A 19,192-nucleotide genomic window follows, 5' to 3' on the forward strand; every position below is an offset into this window, starting at 1 on the left:
CCCTTAATTATTTTAAAAGTTAAAAAAAAAAAAAAAAAAGATGAGGCTAGCCTTGGTGGGCCGAGGCAAGAATTGAGTTCCAGGCTATCCTGGGCTGCATGGTGAGTTTAGGCTACTTTCTCAAAGACAGACATTGGGGAAGGATGCAAAATAAGCCTCAAATGTATAGTTTATATTGGCCCACCAAACTATAAAGTCAAATTCAGTCAGCCTGGTAGGTCCTCAAGAAATGGTATGGTTCTGAGGCTACATGGCGATTCAGGTCAAGATCAGTCAAAACTATATCCTGAGGTACCCCCTTGCCCCACAACTTAAAAAAAAAAATGTGGTCCAGCCTTTTCCTGATCTTAGGCTTCTTGTGAGGTTTCTCTACTAACTAGGGTTTGCTGGCTTTACAGTGAAAGAACAGCCCTAGTTATTTAGAAAAAAGCCTGACCATCAGGTATAGTGTATCAAGATTCTGACCAGTTTCTTAGCCACTACAGTACTTCTTTCTGAAGCCTGCATTACTCACCTCACTGAATCCTTCCTTCTGTATCTAAATTTTAAGATGTCCATTCATTTGAATTTTGTAGCTTGAGCACGACTGGGAAAGAACTAGAAGATACTGGTGGTAAAAACAATCATGCACACAGAAGATAAAGTGTTAGAAATGTTTATTTGTCAAAAAAAAATTTTAAAAAAAAGTGGAAGCAGAGAAAACAAGGCTAAATTTCAGCTAATGCTGTATCACGATCACAGGTCAGACAAAAAACGAAATAAAACAAAACAACAACAAAACCCCCAATGGACCTAGCAATTTCAGAAAAGTAGCTTCAATGTTAGAGTCCAGAGCTAACAGAGAGAAGGCTGCTTGCCACTACATGGTCATTTTAAAGGGAAAGGAGATGCTGCAGGTAGGCAGGGAGAAGGGTTCAACTCCTACGGAAAAGCAAGATAAGAGGGATTCCACTGTACAGGAAAAGGGATGTCAGCATAATCCTTACCTAGGGCTGCTCAGAGGCTGAGAATATAAGGAACATATTGAAAGGCTATAGACACTAATATCAGAAGGAAAGAAAAGTCAACTTAGAAGAATTAAATTAAGAAAGAAAACATAGTTGGTCACAAACTCCTTTGTTTACTGAAACATGAAGCAATGGAAACATCCCGGCAAAAGGGACCGCGCGGAGCAAGTTCTCATATATGACCGCAGCCCGAGGGTTCAGTCCGCAATTATCCTACCTGAAAGAGAGCACAACACAAGAGGCTTACACAATGCCTGGAGAGCAGCCTGGCTCCGAGTACAAGGGCCCTGGTCCCGTCCTGTATTCCAGGGGGGAAGAAAAAGAACAGAACACCACCAAGTCAGACTACATCAAACTTACATCCCACAACATTACCTAAGTGTCTACTAATTGCTATATATATATATATATATAAAACACACACACACACACACACACAAATCTACTTATAGTCATATATAGGGCAAGATGTAATCTAGCTGGAAGACTGCTGTGTTGGTAATCAACTCTCTCATTTTCTTAACCCTTTTTAAAGTTTTTTTGTGGCCCTGGGAATTGAACCCAGGGTCTTAACAATGAACTACATCCCCAGCCCTTTTATTATTTTGAAACAGGATCTCACAAAGTTGCCTAGGGCTTGAATTTGCAATCCTCCTGGCCCAGCATCTCTTAGTGGCAGGATTACAGGCTTGTGCTATCATGTTTAGCTGACACTTATCTTTTAAGCAAAATAATCTGGGATTGAAAGGTGTTTCACCAAAAAAGGGCAGACACAACATCAAGATCTAAAATTTAATTTTTAGGTCTAGAAAAAACAGATTTCAAACTCATATGGCCAGTTGCTCTTTTATTTTTGATAAAGATGCCTAGGCTGACCCCAACTGGTGGGCTTAAGTGATCCATAAGCCTCCTGAATTAACTGGGACTAGAAGTATGCGCCACCATGCCCAGCCAAACTATTATCATTCTCAGTGTGTTTCATTTTAATCTTCCATATAAACAAACTTACAAAAATGATGGTCACAAAGGATACAGTCTCAAGGAGTGGTCAGTTACTCTTTTTTTTTGGTACTGGGGATCGAACTTGCGACCTCACACTTGCCAGGCAGGCTTAAGCTTAGGCCACTGAGCTAAATCCATGGCCCCATTCACTTATTTGTAATACATCATGTCACACTCGTCACAGATTTAGAACCACAGTTCCAATAGTTCCCTAAACTGACCAATGCTTTCTTGCCAACTGAAAGAAGAAATAAAGCACTGCTAGAATTCTCTAATTCTTCCATTGATGATGGAAACTCCAGACACCAATGGCTGGGGGAAAAAAAAAGTTAACTCACACCAAGTTCCTCTACTTATTACAGACAAAGGGCCAAATCTTGGTCTTGATCTGTGCCAATCGACTTCAAAAGTTGTGACGTTCTTGATCAGTTCTGCTAAGGTGAGACCCGAATTTGGATCCCCAACAGTTGTGTTGTATTTCATCCTGGCAGCCTCATTAACATCAGGCTCCTGGGACTGCAACCAACTCAGGGTTATTCAGTCCATTTGAGGTTCACACCTGGAAGGTAAGTTTCTTTAAAAGTCATCACTAAAAAGAGGTTAGTTGAACAACCACTTGCCTCCCAGTTAAAATTTATTTTTAAAATGCCCTAGCAAAACCCTTAAAAGACTATAAAGTTAATATTTAACTTAGAAACACTATTAAGGAAAACATTATTTAATAGACCGATACCCAACTTCAGAGGCATCCCACCTCATGGTAGATCCAGCTGTAAAAATTAATGGTTTTAGAATTATTTACTTAACACACATGAATACATATTGCTGTACAACGGTCTCAGAATATCTGAAGTCTTGTTGACATGGTCATGTAGGAAATAACTCATCAAAGGCTTACTTCACAAAAAGAGCAAATTCCTGTAGCTTTGTTCTACAAATATACCGGGGGGGGGGGGATCAGGAGCCTTAAAAGTTTAATGGTTGACTCAGGTTAATCTTATTCTTGGGGCTCCAATTTGAGTGATGCTCAGTTTCAATGTAAAGTTGTCATGATGCCATTTCTTACTCATGAAATTTCTGGATGCTAATTATTGCTGCCCTTCCAACATCTTTGATACACATTTCCTGACAAAGGGAAACTATATTTTCAGAGTCACTACCTATGAGTTTTTGATTTTTCTTTTTTTTTGTCTTTTTTCCTTTTTATCGGTACCGGGGATCGAACTCAGGACTGCCTGCTTGCAAGGCAGGCGCTTATGCCACTGAGCTAAATCTCCAGGCAGGCGCTTATGCTGCTGAGCTAAATCTCCAGTCCCTACCTATGAGTTTTTATGCACATCAAAAAAATTATCACTTTAGGGGCTGGGGATTTAGCTCAGCGGCATAAGCACCTGCCTTACAAGCAGGCGGTTGTGAGTTCGATCCCTGGTACCGATAAAAAGGAAAAAAGACCAAAAAAAAAAAAAAAAAAAACCCACTTTACATAATTCCGTAAGTGTTCCTCTCTAAAATACAAAAATTGCTGAAAGAAACACAGTATATTGCAGGCTACATGGGCTAAATGTCCATATAACACAAATGCTCTAGATCTGAATAAGTAAAGGACTATATGGGACAGCATCAAACCATTCATCATTCAAACAAGTATCTTATAACTTAATACTTAACATGTGTAGTACTTCACCTCGTTTGTCACTATGCCATTTGAAAAGCTTCATATATAATGAAGGCTTAATGACCCAATATTAGTTCTATTAGCAAACTGAAAGGCTTAAGTTAAATGTTCTCACTGTGCTATCCATTATGACTTCTGAACCAGTATCATTTCACCTTATCACAGCAACTTTGGAAGTGCAAAGAGCATTCATTTTGGATTCAGACAAGCTTGAATTCAAATTTTGATTTTACTTGTCATTTACTAAATAACTGGGAAAAATACTGAACCTTTAACCTCTGTAAGCCTTAGTTCACATCCCTGTATGAGAAAATACATCTTTTTAATACTTTTTTTTTTTTTTTTTTTGCGTACTGGGGATCAAACTCATGATCTCATGCTTACTAGGCAAGCACCTGACCTCCTGAGCTAAATCCCCAGCCTGAAAATACTTCTTAGACACAGGAGATATCTAATAAATATTAGTTCTCTTATGCTATTTTCTGTAACCCAAATTTATTTTCAACTTACTAAAGAATATTTTCTCTAGCAAAATGAGTTTGTTATGCTCTTAGAAGGACCATGTTGGAGCCACACACTAAAACCTCAAAAAGCCAAATGAATCCATGGCCCAAGGTAGAAAAATACTAAAACTTAACATGTAGTTTGTACTTTCTGGATACAATAGCAAACAGCTGGGCTCTAGCTTCTATGAAGCGAGGTCTCTTGCAAGGGAACTAAAGATAATCTCCTAGCCACATCCACCCCACTCTCACCTCCAGTTTTTAAAATGCTGAATAACGTGCTCGGTCCACATACTGCTCCCGTTCATATCGGGCCATGTCATACAGGGAATTCCGTGCAGCTGAAGCCTGAGACAGCTCACTCTCTGGCCCATAACCGTAGCCCTCTCCAACTGTGGGGAGCACTGCTGCAGCACGACGCAGAGGGCTCCTGTCCCTTCCATAGTAGGAGGAAGAAGTGGCGGCGGCAGCAGCCATAGCAGCTGAGGTGGCAGCAGCACCAGAGTTCGGTAACAGGTGTCTGTCATAGGGATCCACAGAAGTGGAGTTGAGGTGACTGGTCACAGCTGAGCTTTGGACTTGAGGCAGATGAGACATGGTCTGGTCTGCATAGTTGTATGCAGAAGCAGCAGCAGCTGCTGCCACCGCTTCATAAGAGCGGACCCGGTAGCGCTTATAGTAATCAAGGGCTCCATATGCATCATTGTAATACATGGATTCCCCGTAGCCCATGGTGTAAGGTGTGCGTACTGCTCCATACTGTTCATTGTACTGCTCAGTAAAGTCTGCCACGCGCCCTGTACGGTCTACTGGGCACTCTTTGGACCAGTGTCCCTCTTTGCCACACCGATAGCAGCCACTCTGATCTCCCATTCCAGGAGCAGTCCGAAGCCGGCTGGTGGACAACTGCACATGCATTCTTTTGCCTTAAGGAAATAGATTTGAGATGATTTGTTATAACTCATTGACATTCTTTTCTTTTTGGGGAAAAAGGGTTTTGGGACAGTCTCTCACTATATAGTCCAGGCTGGCCTTGAACTCACAATCCTCCTCCCTCAGCCTCTCGAATGGTGGGATTACAGGTGTGTACCACCACCCCTGGCTTCACTGACATTTTCCCCCAAATAAGGTAAACACAAGATACATAAAAATATACTCCTGTAACATTATTTCAGCAATCCCCTCCAAAATGTAGCTGAAATGAAGTTTCAATTCAGATCAGAGCTAGAAAAACCTACATCCTCAGAGACCCAACTTTTTTTTTTACTTTGGTTTTTGATTTTTTGAGACAGGATTTCACTATGTATTTCAGACTGGCCTGGAACTCATGATGAATCTCCTGCCTCAGCCTCCCAAATGCTAAGACTACAGGCATATGCCACCCTGCTCAGCTCCCACATACACTTTTCTGCAAAGAAAAACTACTTTTTTTTTGTCTTTTTCCTTTTTATCGGTACTGGGGATTGAACTCATGACTACCTGCTTGAAAGCCAGGCGCTTATGCTGCCGAGCTAAATCCCCAGTCCCGAAAAACTACTATTTGATCAATGTCTATTAATAAGAACTAGAAAGCTCTTGAAACAGTACCAGTTAGGGACAATATGTTCCCATGTAACAGAATCATCGCTGTTTCATCCTACCACATAGCATACAATTCTTTACAGAGGACTCTCTACTTAAGGCAGCATTCACCTAATGGCCTATCCATGCTTTTGAGAAATGACCAACACTAACAAACAGCAAAGAGAAGAAACAATCTCTGCTTAGGGCTTATGTAACCCCGGGACCCTGACTAGTGAAAGCATCCAAAATCTTTCAAAGCAGTTTAGGAAAAAGGAATAGTCTCGGTGGTAATTTAGTCCCAAACTACTAAAGACTTTGCAGATTAAGTCAATGCTGCTTTAGTGGTAGCCAAGAGGTAGCTGGTACAGACAGGGAGAACAAGGACTTGTCACCACTCTCTTAAAGGCTACTGAGAACAAATCCTCCACCCACCATTAGCAAGTTGCTCTTTTCAGCAGACCATTTACTAGCTGTGCAACAAAAGCCCCATGCTTCACCATCCTGTTGGAAGCAGCCCAGTTCAGGATGGCAGCAAACATACCACCATGCACTGATGGTCAGAGGACGGCAAGTTAGGGGGGTTATATTACTTTAGTCTAAGTCAGTTTTACTTAATGTCTAAATGCCTTACCTAGTTTTCAATACTTCTCACCTTCAGGGTTTTTTTTTTTTTCTTTTGATACAGCATTTTGACATGCAGTTCAGGATGGCCCTGAACTCACTACTATGTAGCTTAGGCTGGCCTTGAATTCATAAGGATCCTATGCTAGGATTACGTGAGTGAGCTACCACATCCAGCTCTGCCTTAGATTTAAAAGTCTTTAGCAGAAACAAAGATGCTCAAATTTTTCACTCAAATTTTTGATCCTGTATAGTATATACTATCACACCGATAAGCATCAAAAGCAAATAGCAATAACTGTTTGAAGACAGTCACCAATCCCACTGTTCTTAAGTATTTAAATACTCCCAATCCTCAGAAATTAGTTTTAGCCATGTGTGGCAGCACACGCCTATAACCCAGCACTCGGGGAACAAGGCAGGAAGATTGAAACTAGCCTGGGCTACAAAGTGAGCTCAAGGCTAGCTTGAACTGCCCGGCGAGACGCTGTCTCAAAAAGACAAAACAAAGCAAAAGCAATTAGCCTGGTCTGGAGTTAAATTCGTGGTGATCCTCCTGTCTCATCCTCCCAAGTGCGGGGATTACCATGCTCAGCTTCTGCCTACATTTATATCTCAAATGTAGTTTTCTGTAGACTAGAGAAGTACAAGCTACATGGCTTACAAACATGCATGATGACATTAAGATACGTGACAGCCAAGCAGGCATGGTGGCACACACCTGTAATCCCAGGACTCAGAAGGCTGAGATAGGAGTTCAAAGCAGCCTGGCTTACTAAGTTCAAGGCCAGCCTAAACTACATGCCAAGACCCTGCCTCAAAAAGAGAAAGAGAGGCAGAAAGAGAGAGAGAGAGAGAGGGAGAGAGAGAGAGAGAGAGAGAGAAAGGCAGGTAATAAGACAGAAACTGTGCTCCAATTCTGACAGTAACCATACTTTACTTTTATAGATTCTGGGTTCCTTTTTTAGAGAAACAAAATCTAGTGATTTTACCTTGATGTTTCTAATACTAAAAATCTTCATTCTTTTATTTAGATGGAGAAAAACTATAAATTTATAAATTACTAAATCTACCTCTGTATATAGTTATGAAAAGGATGCCACTAAAACCAAAAACAAAACCTTTTACCTATAACTAAAAACAACTGTTACAGAAGAAATGATAAGGTGTTTTTGTTAACAGTCATTCCAAAAGTTACAACCAGGCTTCTTTAAGTCCCCTAAGGTTTGGTTGAGACAGGGTCTCCCTGTGGAGCCCAAGCTGATCTTGAACTTGAGAGCCTCCAGCCTGAGCCTCTTGAGTGCTGAGATTACAAACATGCCACAACCAGCTCTCCTAAAGTTCTTATAATTGAAAAGTACTGCGTTCTTCTAGTACCTTTAGAAACCAGGGAAAAGAAAATTAAAAACTGATTAAATTTTAGCAAGCTACATGAAGACAAGCCAAAGCATTCAGTAACCTCCAAGTTATTAAAGTCTGCCAATTTTTTTTTTCCTGCCAATTTTCCAGAAAACTAGCCCACTAAAAAGTATTCTCTTTTGAAAGCTGGAACAGAAGAGAGCATTAAAACACTGAGAGGTGGCAAAACTTGGGATCTTAATTTCTTTGCTTCTATCATGTTTAGATCCTGAGAAGGCTAGAAATGAAGCTTAGACACAATGGCATTCTGACACTGAAGATATGTTCACCTATTATTTCTTTACCAGTTCAGCTCCCTAAATGGCTACCTGGTCCTAGAGTGTGGGGATTACAAGCATATACCATTACACTTGGCTTCTTCCTAAGTAATTACATCTGCTTGATTAAAGCACATTACTTAAGGCTGGAGGTGTAATTCAGTGGAGTGTGTGCTTAGCATATATAAGGCCATGTGTTCAATCCCCGGGATCAAAAACCAAAACTAGGCGCAGCAAGGCCTCTGGAGGCCTACAGGGTCTTAACTGGCCAGGGCTTGGAAGCAAACCCTAAAACTGAAACAAAAAAAAAACAATCACCCTAACCCAACTGCTCCTTGGTTAACTTACTTTCCTTACACATATTTTTGCCCCTTTGTTATTTTACTCAATATGCATTAAAAAGGTAAAGGCAGAGCCCAACATAGTATTAAACATCTACAATCCCAGGACTCTACGAGGCTGAGGCAAATGATCTCAAGTTTGACCTCAGCCTGGACTCACTGAGAAGGTTCTGAGTTCAATCCCCAGTACTGCAAAAAACAAAACAAAACAAAACCCACATACACACACCAAAGAACAAAAATAAAAAAATAACAAAAAAGGTAGAGAAGTATACTACTAGAGTATCTCTTCAGAGTCTGTAGCTGACTTACAATTTGTTACCTGTCAAGTACCTTCCTTTCTTACCCTCCACTATCCACCAATGATCTCCTTCCACATCAAATGAAAATAACACTTTTAAAGCTAGTGTATGCAGGCATTTCAAAATTATATTTAAAAACTAGAAATTTTAAAAGTAAGTAAAAAAAGCTTAATTATTATATTTTAAGTAACTTTCTAAACTGGGTGTGAACATGCATAGCTGTAATTCCAGGACTCTGGGAGGCTAAACCAGGAGGATCATAAATTCCATCTCTTCCTAGGCAACTTTGTGATTTAGTGAGACCATTTCTAAAGAAAAAAAGGTCTGGAGATATAGTACAGTGCAAAGGCCCATAACTCAATCCTCAGTACCCTTAAAAAACAAAACAAAACAGCCCAAGCAAGCAAAACTAAAACAAAAACACCCAATTTCCTAACCAGAACAGGAATAGTGGCCACAATAGCATTCTCCTTTCATCATATGTTGCTTTTATTTTCAAAACACTTTACCTTCTATTACTTCACTTGTTTTACTACCATCCTGTGAGGAAAGTATGGCAGGGATCACTAAGTCCATAGTGGGTAAAATGAAGCACTGAGAGGTTAAAACATGTGTCTACTTTCTAGTTAACAGCAGCACTTACCTACAACTTCTGTGATCTCTGCTTTAAAGAACAGCTAAAGACCAGAATATCACTGGCTAAAGGGATGGATACTTGATGGTGCTCTTCCATCAGTCTCCACTATTTATACATTTCCTTACCCTTCTCTGTTGAACTTTTTCCTTTTTCCCAATATTTCTTTGTATTCTGTTTTCTAGGCTTAGCAGAAGAAGGGCCTTTAAGTATTTTTTCCCTCCCTGGTAGTAGAGATTGAAGCTTGGGCATTCACACTAAGCTACACTCCCTTCCCCTTTTTTACTTTGAGACAAGGTCTTACCCTAAATTGCTAAGTTGCCAGGCTAGGCCCAAGCTTGCATTCTTCTCCCTCAGCCTACCAGAGTGCTAGGATTAGAAGTGTGTACTACCAAGGCTGATCTAAATTCTCGACAACTTTTTTAGTAGCAATCAGAACAAAAAAGAGTGTTGACTTAGGAAAGAGAAAGTGTGGTCTAACACATTGTTAATGTGCTATCCAACAGAACTTTCTATGATAATGGAAATGTTCTATGTGTGCTAAATAGTACCCATTACTTTTAGAACTGAGTGCTTGAAAAATTCACAGTACAAATGAAAATGTGAATTTTAAATTTTAATTTAAATTAATGTAAATTTAGTGGCTACCATATTAGCACAGTGCTAGTTTTCAACTTCCTATAGTATCATGAGAACACAGGTACCTTTATTATCAGTTTAAACAATATGATATGCTCTATGATGTCCTTAATGGAATCTCATCAGAAGACCATCATTCCTATGCAATCTTGAATTTTTAGAAATTTTTCTTTTTCCCCTGCCTCACAAATAACAACAGTTGTTAGAGAATAGTCCATGACATTTTTTTCTTTTTTGGCTCTACTTGTACCCTTCAAAGACTTGAACAAATTTGAGCACCCAAAAGGTACTCCCCCAAATCCAGGTTTACCATCCAGATTTATAATACCCATGGCTTCCTCCAGGTATCTTTTTTCCTGCCACTACCCATTCCCCAAGGGAACAGACCATAAATTCTAAGCATTTAAAACATCAAATAAAAGGCTTTGTTGGGAAGCCACAGATGTTTGACTGCCCTTTTCCCCCGAAATATCCATCTATCTGGGCAAGTTAGCCTTCCAGCAGCACTCAGATCAATGAATGAAGATCACAGGATAAAGCAACCAAGTTTCTGATCCTGCACAGTCATTACATCTGAAATGGGAAATGTTTGCTTTCCCAAGAGTAAATTATACTTAGAATCGATAACAATCTGTTCTGAACTAAAAGAGAATGGAAGAGACTACCCTGGCAACCCCAAGGTCTTGTGTTCTTGCCTCTGTTTGGAGCTACACTCCCACTGAACTCTGCCACCCAGGCCCCAGAGCAGTTCACCTTGAAACTCTGTGTTGTCAAGGCCCCTGATGGCCTCCACTGCATCTTCAGCCCGCTCCATGTGTACAAAGGCATAATCTTTCACGATGTCACATTCGATGACTGGACCATATTCCTCAAACTTGGCCCGAAGCTCTTGGTTGGTACAGGTGGGGCTGATGTTGCCCACATGTAACTTGGTTGAAGCTTTGCTCTTGTTCTTGCTGGCTTCCACATTGATGTTCACCCCGTGCAGCTTGTAGTGGTGCAGGTTACGGATGGCATCCTCCGCCGCCGTCTTGTCCTCTATGTGCACAAAGCCATAGTTCTTAATGATGTCACATTCCAGCACCTTCCCATACTGCTCAAAGAGTGAGCGGATCTCTTGCTCTGTGGCCTCCCGGGGCAGGTTTCCAATGAACAGCTTCACCATTCTGACAAGAGCCTGAAAGAGAATAAACAAGACTTCCAAATTCAGGGTGAGGCAGGGGAAATTTCAATACACTTCATCATTTGAGCTTGAGCCTCCAAAGTTCCTGGCACCTTCAAAACCTTCCCACATACGTCCATTTCTCCCGACAGAGGAAGAGAGGTTTGTTCTTAAAGACTGTGGGGTGCTAACAGGAGGTCAGAGGTCAGCATGCACAACATGGTCAACATCTCCTTAAGATGAGGCGCACTTAAGTAACAAGGTTAGCTAGTTCATGTCTCTGAACAGAAAGGAAAAAGAAGAGCCCAAGCAGGAGGCAAGAAACCTCAGCGTGTACGTGGTAACGCAATTTTGGAGGGAAATCTGTGTACCTCTCCACGCTGCGGTATCACTTTCCAAAATACTCTGAAGAATAAAAACGCTTCTTTGGCCTCAAACCCGGTTCCCTCTCCTCCTCACGGATCAACCTTCGCTTCCTTCACCTCAACAAAGACTCAGCCCGACCCCTGCCCCGCCCCCTCTGGAGACCCGGTCCCGCCTCCTCTCGTCTTCTCCGGACCTTCACCAGCAGGATGAGCAACCAAGTACCTTGGCCATCCCCGTCTACGGGAAGCCCGGCTCAGCCCGCCCGCGGGCTCCCCGCACACCCCCAAGACAACCTCGTACCTCCGGGTAGCGGCGGTGTTGGCGGCGGCTCCCGCGTCAGAGAGAACCTTACAAAATGGCGACGGCCGCTCGAGCCTCGGCGCGACCGGTCCCGTTCTCGCGCGCCAGCTCACGCACGCGCGAGTGCGCACTACCCGGCTTCCCAACCCCTCGCGGGAGGCGACCGACCAATCCCGCGTCCGCACACAAATAGCTGCCCAACACCCAGGTGGGAGGGGGGAACTGGTGACGGCACTGCAGGGCGTATGTTTGCTCGCCCCCAGCCTCGGCCAGCCAATTACAGCCCTGGGAGGGGGTCGCGGTTTAAGCGTCAGAAAGGCTCAGGACGCAACCACTGTCTTGGTAAAATGGCAAGAGTCACTAACCCTCACAATGGGTCGTGCTATTGGGCCAGCCGGGGAAGGGGTGCGGATGACAAAGGGTTATCTCGCTGGGTCTCCTAAAGGACTTTTCTTTAGCAGGCGTGTCAGTTTCTATGGCAGCAGGGGCACTATTTCAGATATATAGGCGCGCCATATTTTAAGCGAACCTAGAGCCCCTCCCCCCCGTGGCTCTTTGAACAATTTTAATTTTTTCTTCATTATTGAAGAAACAAAATCAAGAAACATAAAGATGATTTGTAGCAGAGGTAGATCTAACAGGCATTTTTACCCAAGCTATATAACGGGGCTGGTTTTCTCTGTAGTAAGCGGGTAAGCTCTGATCATGTGTCCATCAAAGTTCCTAGATCGCGGGCCTTTGGGCAAGCCAAAAAAAAAAAAAAATACTTGGTTTATAGACCCAAAGAAAATCCTTGCTGGGGCGTGGGACAGTGTCTCCCCATCAGCACCAAGCTGCAACCACGTCTCGCGGCTCAACATTCATAATTCAGTTGTGGTCCGAGAGCACCTCCTGGTGGCAAAAGGAAGCTATTAGCAGATTATTCACTGTCGCCTATCGAACAGAAGCTTATGAAGATTGATGGGAGTTTACCTCCAAGTGGAGCTATCAGGGTGGTTGTCAGTCACTGTGCCGCCTTGAGATGATACTGTGAGTTTCACTGATACCATCGAGGCTCAGGTTCCTCAAACTTCTTGCCTCCCTCCGAGCTACTTGGCTATGTTGCACTGAATTCTTTTTGTTTCCCAGGCATTTCAGAAACTTCCAATTATAATAATGACATTCATACTTGTCTTCCAGTTAATTCTATTTACCTGTCCTCTGCCCTTCTAGGCATTTCTAGTTTTTCTTTGCACCCAGATAACCCAGACTTTTTACTTTCAGGCACCTCTAGAGACTTCCTTGACCATTTCTGAGATAACTTTCACTAACCTTCACTAACCTTTCATTAAGCTTCACTAGCAGCTTCATTTGATGCTCCAAGAGAGACTTCTCAAAGATGGTCTGCAGTTGCTATTACCTACCTTCGTACATTGTATTTTTAATTCTTATCTAATTCCCCAAATTTTCTGAAATCTCTAAAACTAATACCCCCTTATCAGTTTTCCTCCTTCTAAAACTTGCATTTCGTTCAGCATCCTTTTCTGTTTTTACACTATTTTGTTTTTTCTCTTAGCTAATTTGTGCCATTTTATCTCCTTCCCTCATCTATTTCTCCATTCTTTCATTTAATCCCTTTAATTTTCATTCTTCTTCCTTAATAGGTGTACATTCTAATGAGAATAATATACATTATTTGATTTGTCCATGTTTTTGTAAGTTATGTCTTTTAATGGGCACTTTTTCCTTTCTTTAACAACAAATTATCAACCAAAGAATGGATTAAAAGCATGTTGTATTTTTGGGGGCTGGGGATTTAGCTCAGTGGCATAAGTGCCTGCCTTGCAAGCAGGCAGTCATGAGTTCAATCCCTGGTACCGATAAAAAGGAAAAAGGCAAAAAAAAAAAAAAAAAGTTGTATTTTTATACAATGTAGTACTACTCAGCCATAAAGAAGAAGGAAGTTCAGGCTTTTATAGCTAAATGGATGCAGCTAGAGACTATATTCATAAGTGAAATAAATCAGACTCACATATATATTGTATTGTCTCCCTAGTGTGAGAGGCTGAAATATATATATATGATAATTATACTACTAATTTCTGTTAGTTCATTGAAAAGAAACATTTTTGCTAATATTGTTTGGATAATTAAATGCTGATATCTTGTACTTTGAATAACTAATTTAAAGATAACAATATGTAAGTATTAACCATTGTTATCCTCTAAATATCTTTTTTAAAATTTTTATTTTAAAGAGAATAAAACCAAACAAAATAAAACAGACTAAAGCCAGCAAAACAAAACAGTGTAAGTGATCTCAAGACTTCAAAACATAATAGAAAACCAACAATGGCTAACATAATGCTTCTTTTTATCTTCAAAATTGTTGCCCATACCATCAAATGCAATAAAATCCAACAAAACAGAACAGAATAAAACCAATCCAAACACAACATTGAATAAAACAAAAGCAATGAAAAGAAACAAAACAGAACAATATTGGATTTCAAAAACAAGGCAGATGGAAATTCCCCATATTTGCTACAGTGCATATTGTGACCTTCTTAATAAGTGTTCAAACTTTAGGCTATAGGTCTGCAAAGTCAATCAAACAATACAAATATTAAGTTGTTTTTGTACCTCACTTGCTAACACCAGAGAGGGTTGTGTGGGCAATGTTCTTGTCTCCCAGCCTGCATACAGGTTGGCTCACAGGAAGAGCGAATTGGCTTCTGTTTCTCCTCCTGGAGCCCACATGGCTTCAGCCGGCTCACCACCCTCTATCTTGTTTTGAATTTTTTTTGTCTCTTTAAAGTAAAAAAATAAATGAGAACTTAAGAAACAAATTATGGAAATTTTCACAAAAGGAAAAAGTACAGAGATACTATGATGAACTCCTCTGGGCTCTTTATCCAGTTTCAACATTATCAACATTTTGCTGATCTTATTTTCATCCAGCCTTTTTTTTTTCTTCTGGAGTATTTAAAAACTAACCTCATGCTTTTGAGTATTTCACTATCTGCTTTTTTTTTTTTTTTAACTTTTTATTGGTACCGGGGATCGAACTCACAACCACCTGCTTGCAAGGCAGGTACTTATGCCTCTGAGCTAAATCCCCAGCCCCCCACTATCTGCTTCTAATAAAAAGCATTGCTATGCTTTCTTTTCTTTTCAGTGCTGGGGTTCTAACCCAGGGCCTTATACATGCTAGACAAGCGCTCTACCATTGAGCCACATCTCCAGTCCATATGCTATTTTAATATCTAATATTTATGCTTCAACCTCCCATACATTGTCACAAATGTCTTTCCACAGTCAGACTTCTTCTAACCTGGACCTAAGAAAGGTCCAGCCATTGTGTGGTATTGTGTACAGCTCATTATTTCTTTTTCCCACTAAGTGTGACGTTTCTGTGTGGAATCTAACTCCTGAGTAATACTCCAGGCTGTGCAACTGCGTGTATTGTATGCCAATCTCTGGAAATAAGACATAGTCAAGGCTTAGCTTATGGGATGCTTCCATCATGATAAACAAGGTTGCGAGTAACATATGCATGTCCTAATTCTGTATGAGAATGTGGTGATGGTGGGGGCGTAAATCCAAGGGTGGGATTTCTGGTCACTGGGTCCTAGGGTACACATAAAACTAGCTTATCTAAGCTAAGCAGGCCATATTGTTCCCTGGAAAAGTTATACCAGCCTGCCCTTCCTCCTGCGGTGGGGCATAGGGGCGCTGTCATCACTACTTTTCCAGCTTGCTGGATATCTAGTTTCCTGATTTTTGCCTGCTACATAAGTATAAACTAGTATTTTCTTTTTGCTTTTTTGTATTTCTGGTTACTAGTGATTTTGAGTATGTCTTTGTTCTTGACTTTTTGAGTTACTTTTCTGTAATTTTCCTGTTTCTGTCTTTTGGGTCTTTTTTGTTGATTTGTAGAACTTTTTGTATATTCTAGGTATTACTCCTATTTTTTCAAATATCTTTTTCCATTTCACAAATTATTAATTTTGCCCATTGTGACCTTCATCGAGTGGGAATCCTTGTTTTGGTGCAGGCACATTAATCAATTTTGGTCTGAAAATTTATGCTTTTGAGGCTTCCCTCTTCTACCCCCAAGTCACAAAGATGTTTTGTGTTTTATTACTGTTACAGTTTTTATCTTTCACATTTAGATCTGTAGTCTCATTAGCATAGTGAGGCCCAACAGAAATGTAATGTGAGCCACACTATTATTTACAACAGGCTGGGGACATATAGCTCAGTGGTAGAACACTTGCCCAGCATCCCTGACATCTTGGATTTGACCCTCAGCACTGCAATCAATCAACTGATCAATCAAATAAAAACTTCCAACAGGGCTAAGAGTATAGCTCAGTAATGGAGCACTTGCCTAGCGTGCACAAAACCCCACAGTTAATCCCCAACACAACAAATAGAAATTTCCAGTAAGTACATCAAAAAGGTAGAACAAAAGTTTGAAATCCACTTTAATATTTTTGGCTTAATATCTCAATACATAATCAATATAAAAATGGAGATATTTAAAATTTTTTTCCCTCCGAAGTCCTTGAAATCCAATATTTTATACTTGCAACACATCTTGGTTTGGACTTGCCACACTTCCAGCATTCAGCAGCTTCACGTAGCCAGCAGCTACTATATGGGACAACACAGGCCTAGAGTCCACGCCTGAAGGTAGTGTGGTTGGTGAGTATAATAAACATGCCCCATGTGACTCATCCGTGTTCCCACACTGACCCGTGCGCCTGTGTTGATGGCGCTTTTGTGCCCTGCCTTGTGTTGTGTTCATCAGTGCCCTGTTCCATCCACTGGTATCTTCCCTGGAATTTTTCCTCTTTTCTATCCACATCTGAAAGTGTCTCTCCCAAGACCTTCTGACCCTACATCCATCCTCTTCTCCAGTCTGTCCTTAGGGAATCATGCCCTCAAGTAGTTTCAGTGGCCACGTGTGTGCAGAGACTCTTAAGACCATGTTGTCCATCTTACCTTTCCATTTTCAGTGGCTGTTCTGCAGGACTTGAACTGGCTGCTTTATTTACACGCACATTTTACATTACAGAAAACATGTTTCCAGAAATTTTTCTCCCTCTGTACATTTCTTTCTAAAATTCCCAGTGATTTGTCCTGAGCTCCCAGGCTTGCCACACTGGGCTGCGAACACCCATATTCCCTGAGCACTCTGCTGTGTGTGATTGCCATCATACAGAGGGGGTGTCACAGCCACATTTGAAGCACAAGTGAAGGTGTCTGTAGAACTGATGCATCATTCCGTGATGGGCTGGTGCAGTTCTATTCATCCATGCTTACTGTGGAATACTGAATCTGCCATCTCGAGGGAAAGGGGTAACTGTCCTGTGGCCTACCTGATCTCATGTCTGGAGCTCTTTCTGGGGCTGTGCTGTGCCAGGACCCTTACCCAATTATGCAAAGGACATGGCAGCTTGGCTGAAAAGGGAGTTGTTTATGTAGAGAAAACTGCAAGAACGCTTACTGCAGGTCACCAAGGAATGATCACTTCTCACAACACTTGGGGTCAAATACTATTGCCCCAAAACTTCTAATTGCAAGCCAGAGATGAGAAATAAAACACCTGCTTCTTTTTTAATACCTTGTTCAATCTAGAATATATCACCCAGTGTGCACTTGTGTTTCACATGCTTAGAATACATCTCATGGCTTCCTGAGGTGATACTATTCTGTTGGCCAAAGGATGGGCAACCTGCCATTGCTTTGATCTCTGTGTAAGCTCCCATAATTCTCCTGGGGAGGAGATAGCACATGGGGTTAAGTAATCATTCTCCATGTGTTCAGTTCTCCACTGTTGGCTCAGCACCAGCTGAAACTAGGTTGTGGCAGTGCTGCCTGTCTCCTGTCCCTGCTGATAGCTGAGAGAACACTGAGTGAAGAAGATACACAAGGCAGGGGAGCACCCACTGTCATTCAAGACACACTGCTTATTAACACCTTCTGACCCAGTGAGTGTCTTTGGTCTAAAAAGAGGCTTGGCATCAGTCAGCCCAGCATCCTGGAGGTCACTGCCACAAAGAAATGAGACCGAGCTAGGGGGGCTTTCACAACTACAAGGTTCTTTGAGGACATGGAAGCTGAGGGCAGGGTGGAAACCTGATACGCGAAGACCAGAGCCAAAGGAAAAACGTGGGCTCAGGTGGTGAGGCTGTGGTCAGGAAAGCAAAGACACCCAGAGGCAGTGAGAGAAGCTGAGTTGTTTAATCACCTCCTTGGCCAGACTCAAGGCTGAGGTTGCCCCTGAACAACTCACACCTGGAAGCCACCGGGAGTTGTTGGAGATGGAGCAGCCACTTGAGTCAGAAGACGAGGCAGGATGGGGAGGGAGGGCTTCAGCACCTCCGACTCCATCATCTGGCGCTCCTGTGCCCCCCTGCCCTGCCCTGCCCCGTCCTGCTTCAGCTCTCAGAGGTTTCTGGCTGGTCCTTGGGGGCAAGGGAGCTGGTGGCGGATGGCGTGCCCTGGCTGGGGTGGGAGAATGACCCTGAGGCCAGGGCAGTTCACTTCCCCGTGGCCTCTCAGGGTGTGGCACTGTCCGCACAGGGTGGAGGAAGAGGGAAAAGGGGGCAAGGGAGAGGAAGTGGGAGTTGCCTGGGTCCCACCATCAGTCTGGAATAAATAGCAGAAGAAAAGATTGCTCTTGGGAACACTGGCTTGTCCTGTGCTAGTTCCTGGTGATGGGCTGACCTCGGCAACAGACCCTAGCAGCAGGCAGTTGTCCTGAAGAGGGTGGTCCCTGTCAACAGTCCCTGGCAGTTTCCTGAACAGAGGGAGGGAGCTGGCCTGGGAGTCTGCCCACCCGCCACTATTTGTTCTTCTTGAAGAAACTGAAGCGTTTTTCTCGATCCCGCTCTCTGCCGTCCTTGCCGCGGAGCACGACGGACCCCTCGGTCCCAGCCTGTGATACTGGGGGCATGGTCATGGCCCGAGTCATGCCCCGAGTGCCACTGGGTATTGCTGGCTCTCCCAGCTCTCCAGAGTCTGAGGACGCAGAGGCAATGCCTGCATTCACCACCCGCAGCCACGAGCTCATCTCTGCCTGTGGGCGACAGGGAAACAGCTGCTCAGTGTCGGCACTCCTGCACTGGGGCAGCTGTTGGTGGACAGCAGGGCTATGAAAGGGGAGAGAAGGTTGGCCATTTCATTAGGAAGAAAAGGCCTTTTTTTTTGTAGTATGGAATATTGAATCCAGGACCTTTGAATTGGGCTACATTTCCAAATGAATTTATTCTTTTTTTATTTCAAGATGGGACAGTCTCACTAAATTGCCCAGGCTGGGTTCAAACATATGATCCTCCTGCCTCAGCCTCTCAAATAGGAAAAAGGCTCTCTTTAAGACAGGGGCATGTTTTGGTATGGCCTTCATACACA

At 42.4% G+C, this 19,192-nt stretch overlaps 2 protein-coding genes across 12 annotated transcripts in view; both read right to left on the bottom strand.

Moving 5' to 3' along the window:
- Positions 1-639: 639 nt before the first annotated feature.
- Rbm4b (RNA binding motif protein 4B) lies at positions 640-12,538 on the bottom strand. Of its 5 annotated transcripts, XR_001200908.3 has the most exons (5): positions 11,792-12,530; positions 10,717-11,140; positions 4,440-5,113; positions 2,348-2,568; positions 640-1,305 (listed from the first exon to the last, which is right to left on the bottom strand). XR_001200908.3 is itself a non-coding variant. In XM_003468279.5 (4 exons), the coding sequence occupies exons 2-3, from the start codon at positions 11,126-11,128 to the stop codon at positions 4,449-4,451; spliced, it is 1,077 nt and encodes a 358-aa protein (XP_003468327.1). In that variant the 5' UTR covers positions 11,129-11,140; positions 11,792-12,524; the 3' UTR covers positions 640-1,224; positions 4,440-4,448. The 5 variants fall into 5 exon arrangements, 4 of the variants coding, with proteins under 4 accessions (XP_003468327.1, XP_063083654.1, XP_063083655.1 ...); XM_003468279.5 differs by lacking the exon at positions 2,348-2,568 and having other exon boundaries at positions 640-1,224; positions 11,792-12,524; XM_063227584.1 differs by lacking the exons at positions 2,348-2,568; positions 11,792-12,530 and adding an exon at positions 11,497-11,723 and having other exon boundaries at positions 640-1,224.
- A 5,468-nt stretch (positions 12,539-18,006) lies between these two features.
- Positions 18,007-19,192, bottom strand: part of Sptbn2 (spectrin beta, non-erythrocytic 2) — a 40,222-nt gene continuing 39,036 nt past the window's right edge. For all 7 annotated transcript variants that reach the window (XM_013150800.3, XM_013150798.3, XM_063227581.1 and 4 more), the window contains one exon: positions 18,007-18,860. In XM_013150800.3, the coding sequence (XP_013006254.1) occupies positions 18,627-18,860 (234 nt within the window). In that variant the 3' untranslated portion in view covers positions 18,007-18,626. The remainder of the gene's footprint in view (positions 18,861-19,192) is intronic.

This window comes from Cavia porcellus, unplaced genomic scaffold (assembly GCF_034190915.1).
Source record: "Cavia porcellus strain 051 isolate PalLab524CR breed Dunkin Hartley unplaced genomic scaffold, mCavPor4.1 scaffold_17, whole genome shotgun sequence".
NCBI classification, from domain to species: domain Eukaryota; kingdom Metazoa; phylum Chordata; class Mammalia; order Rodentia; family Caviidae; genus Cavia; species Cavia porcellus.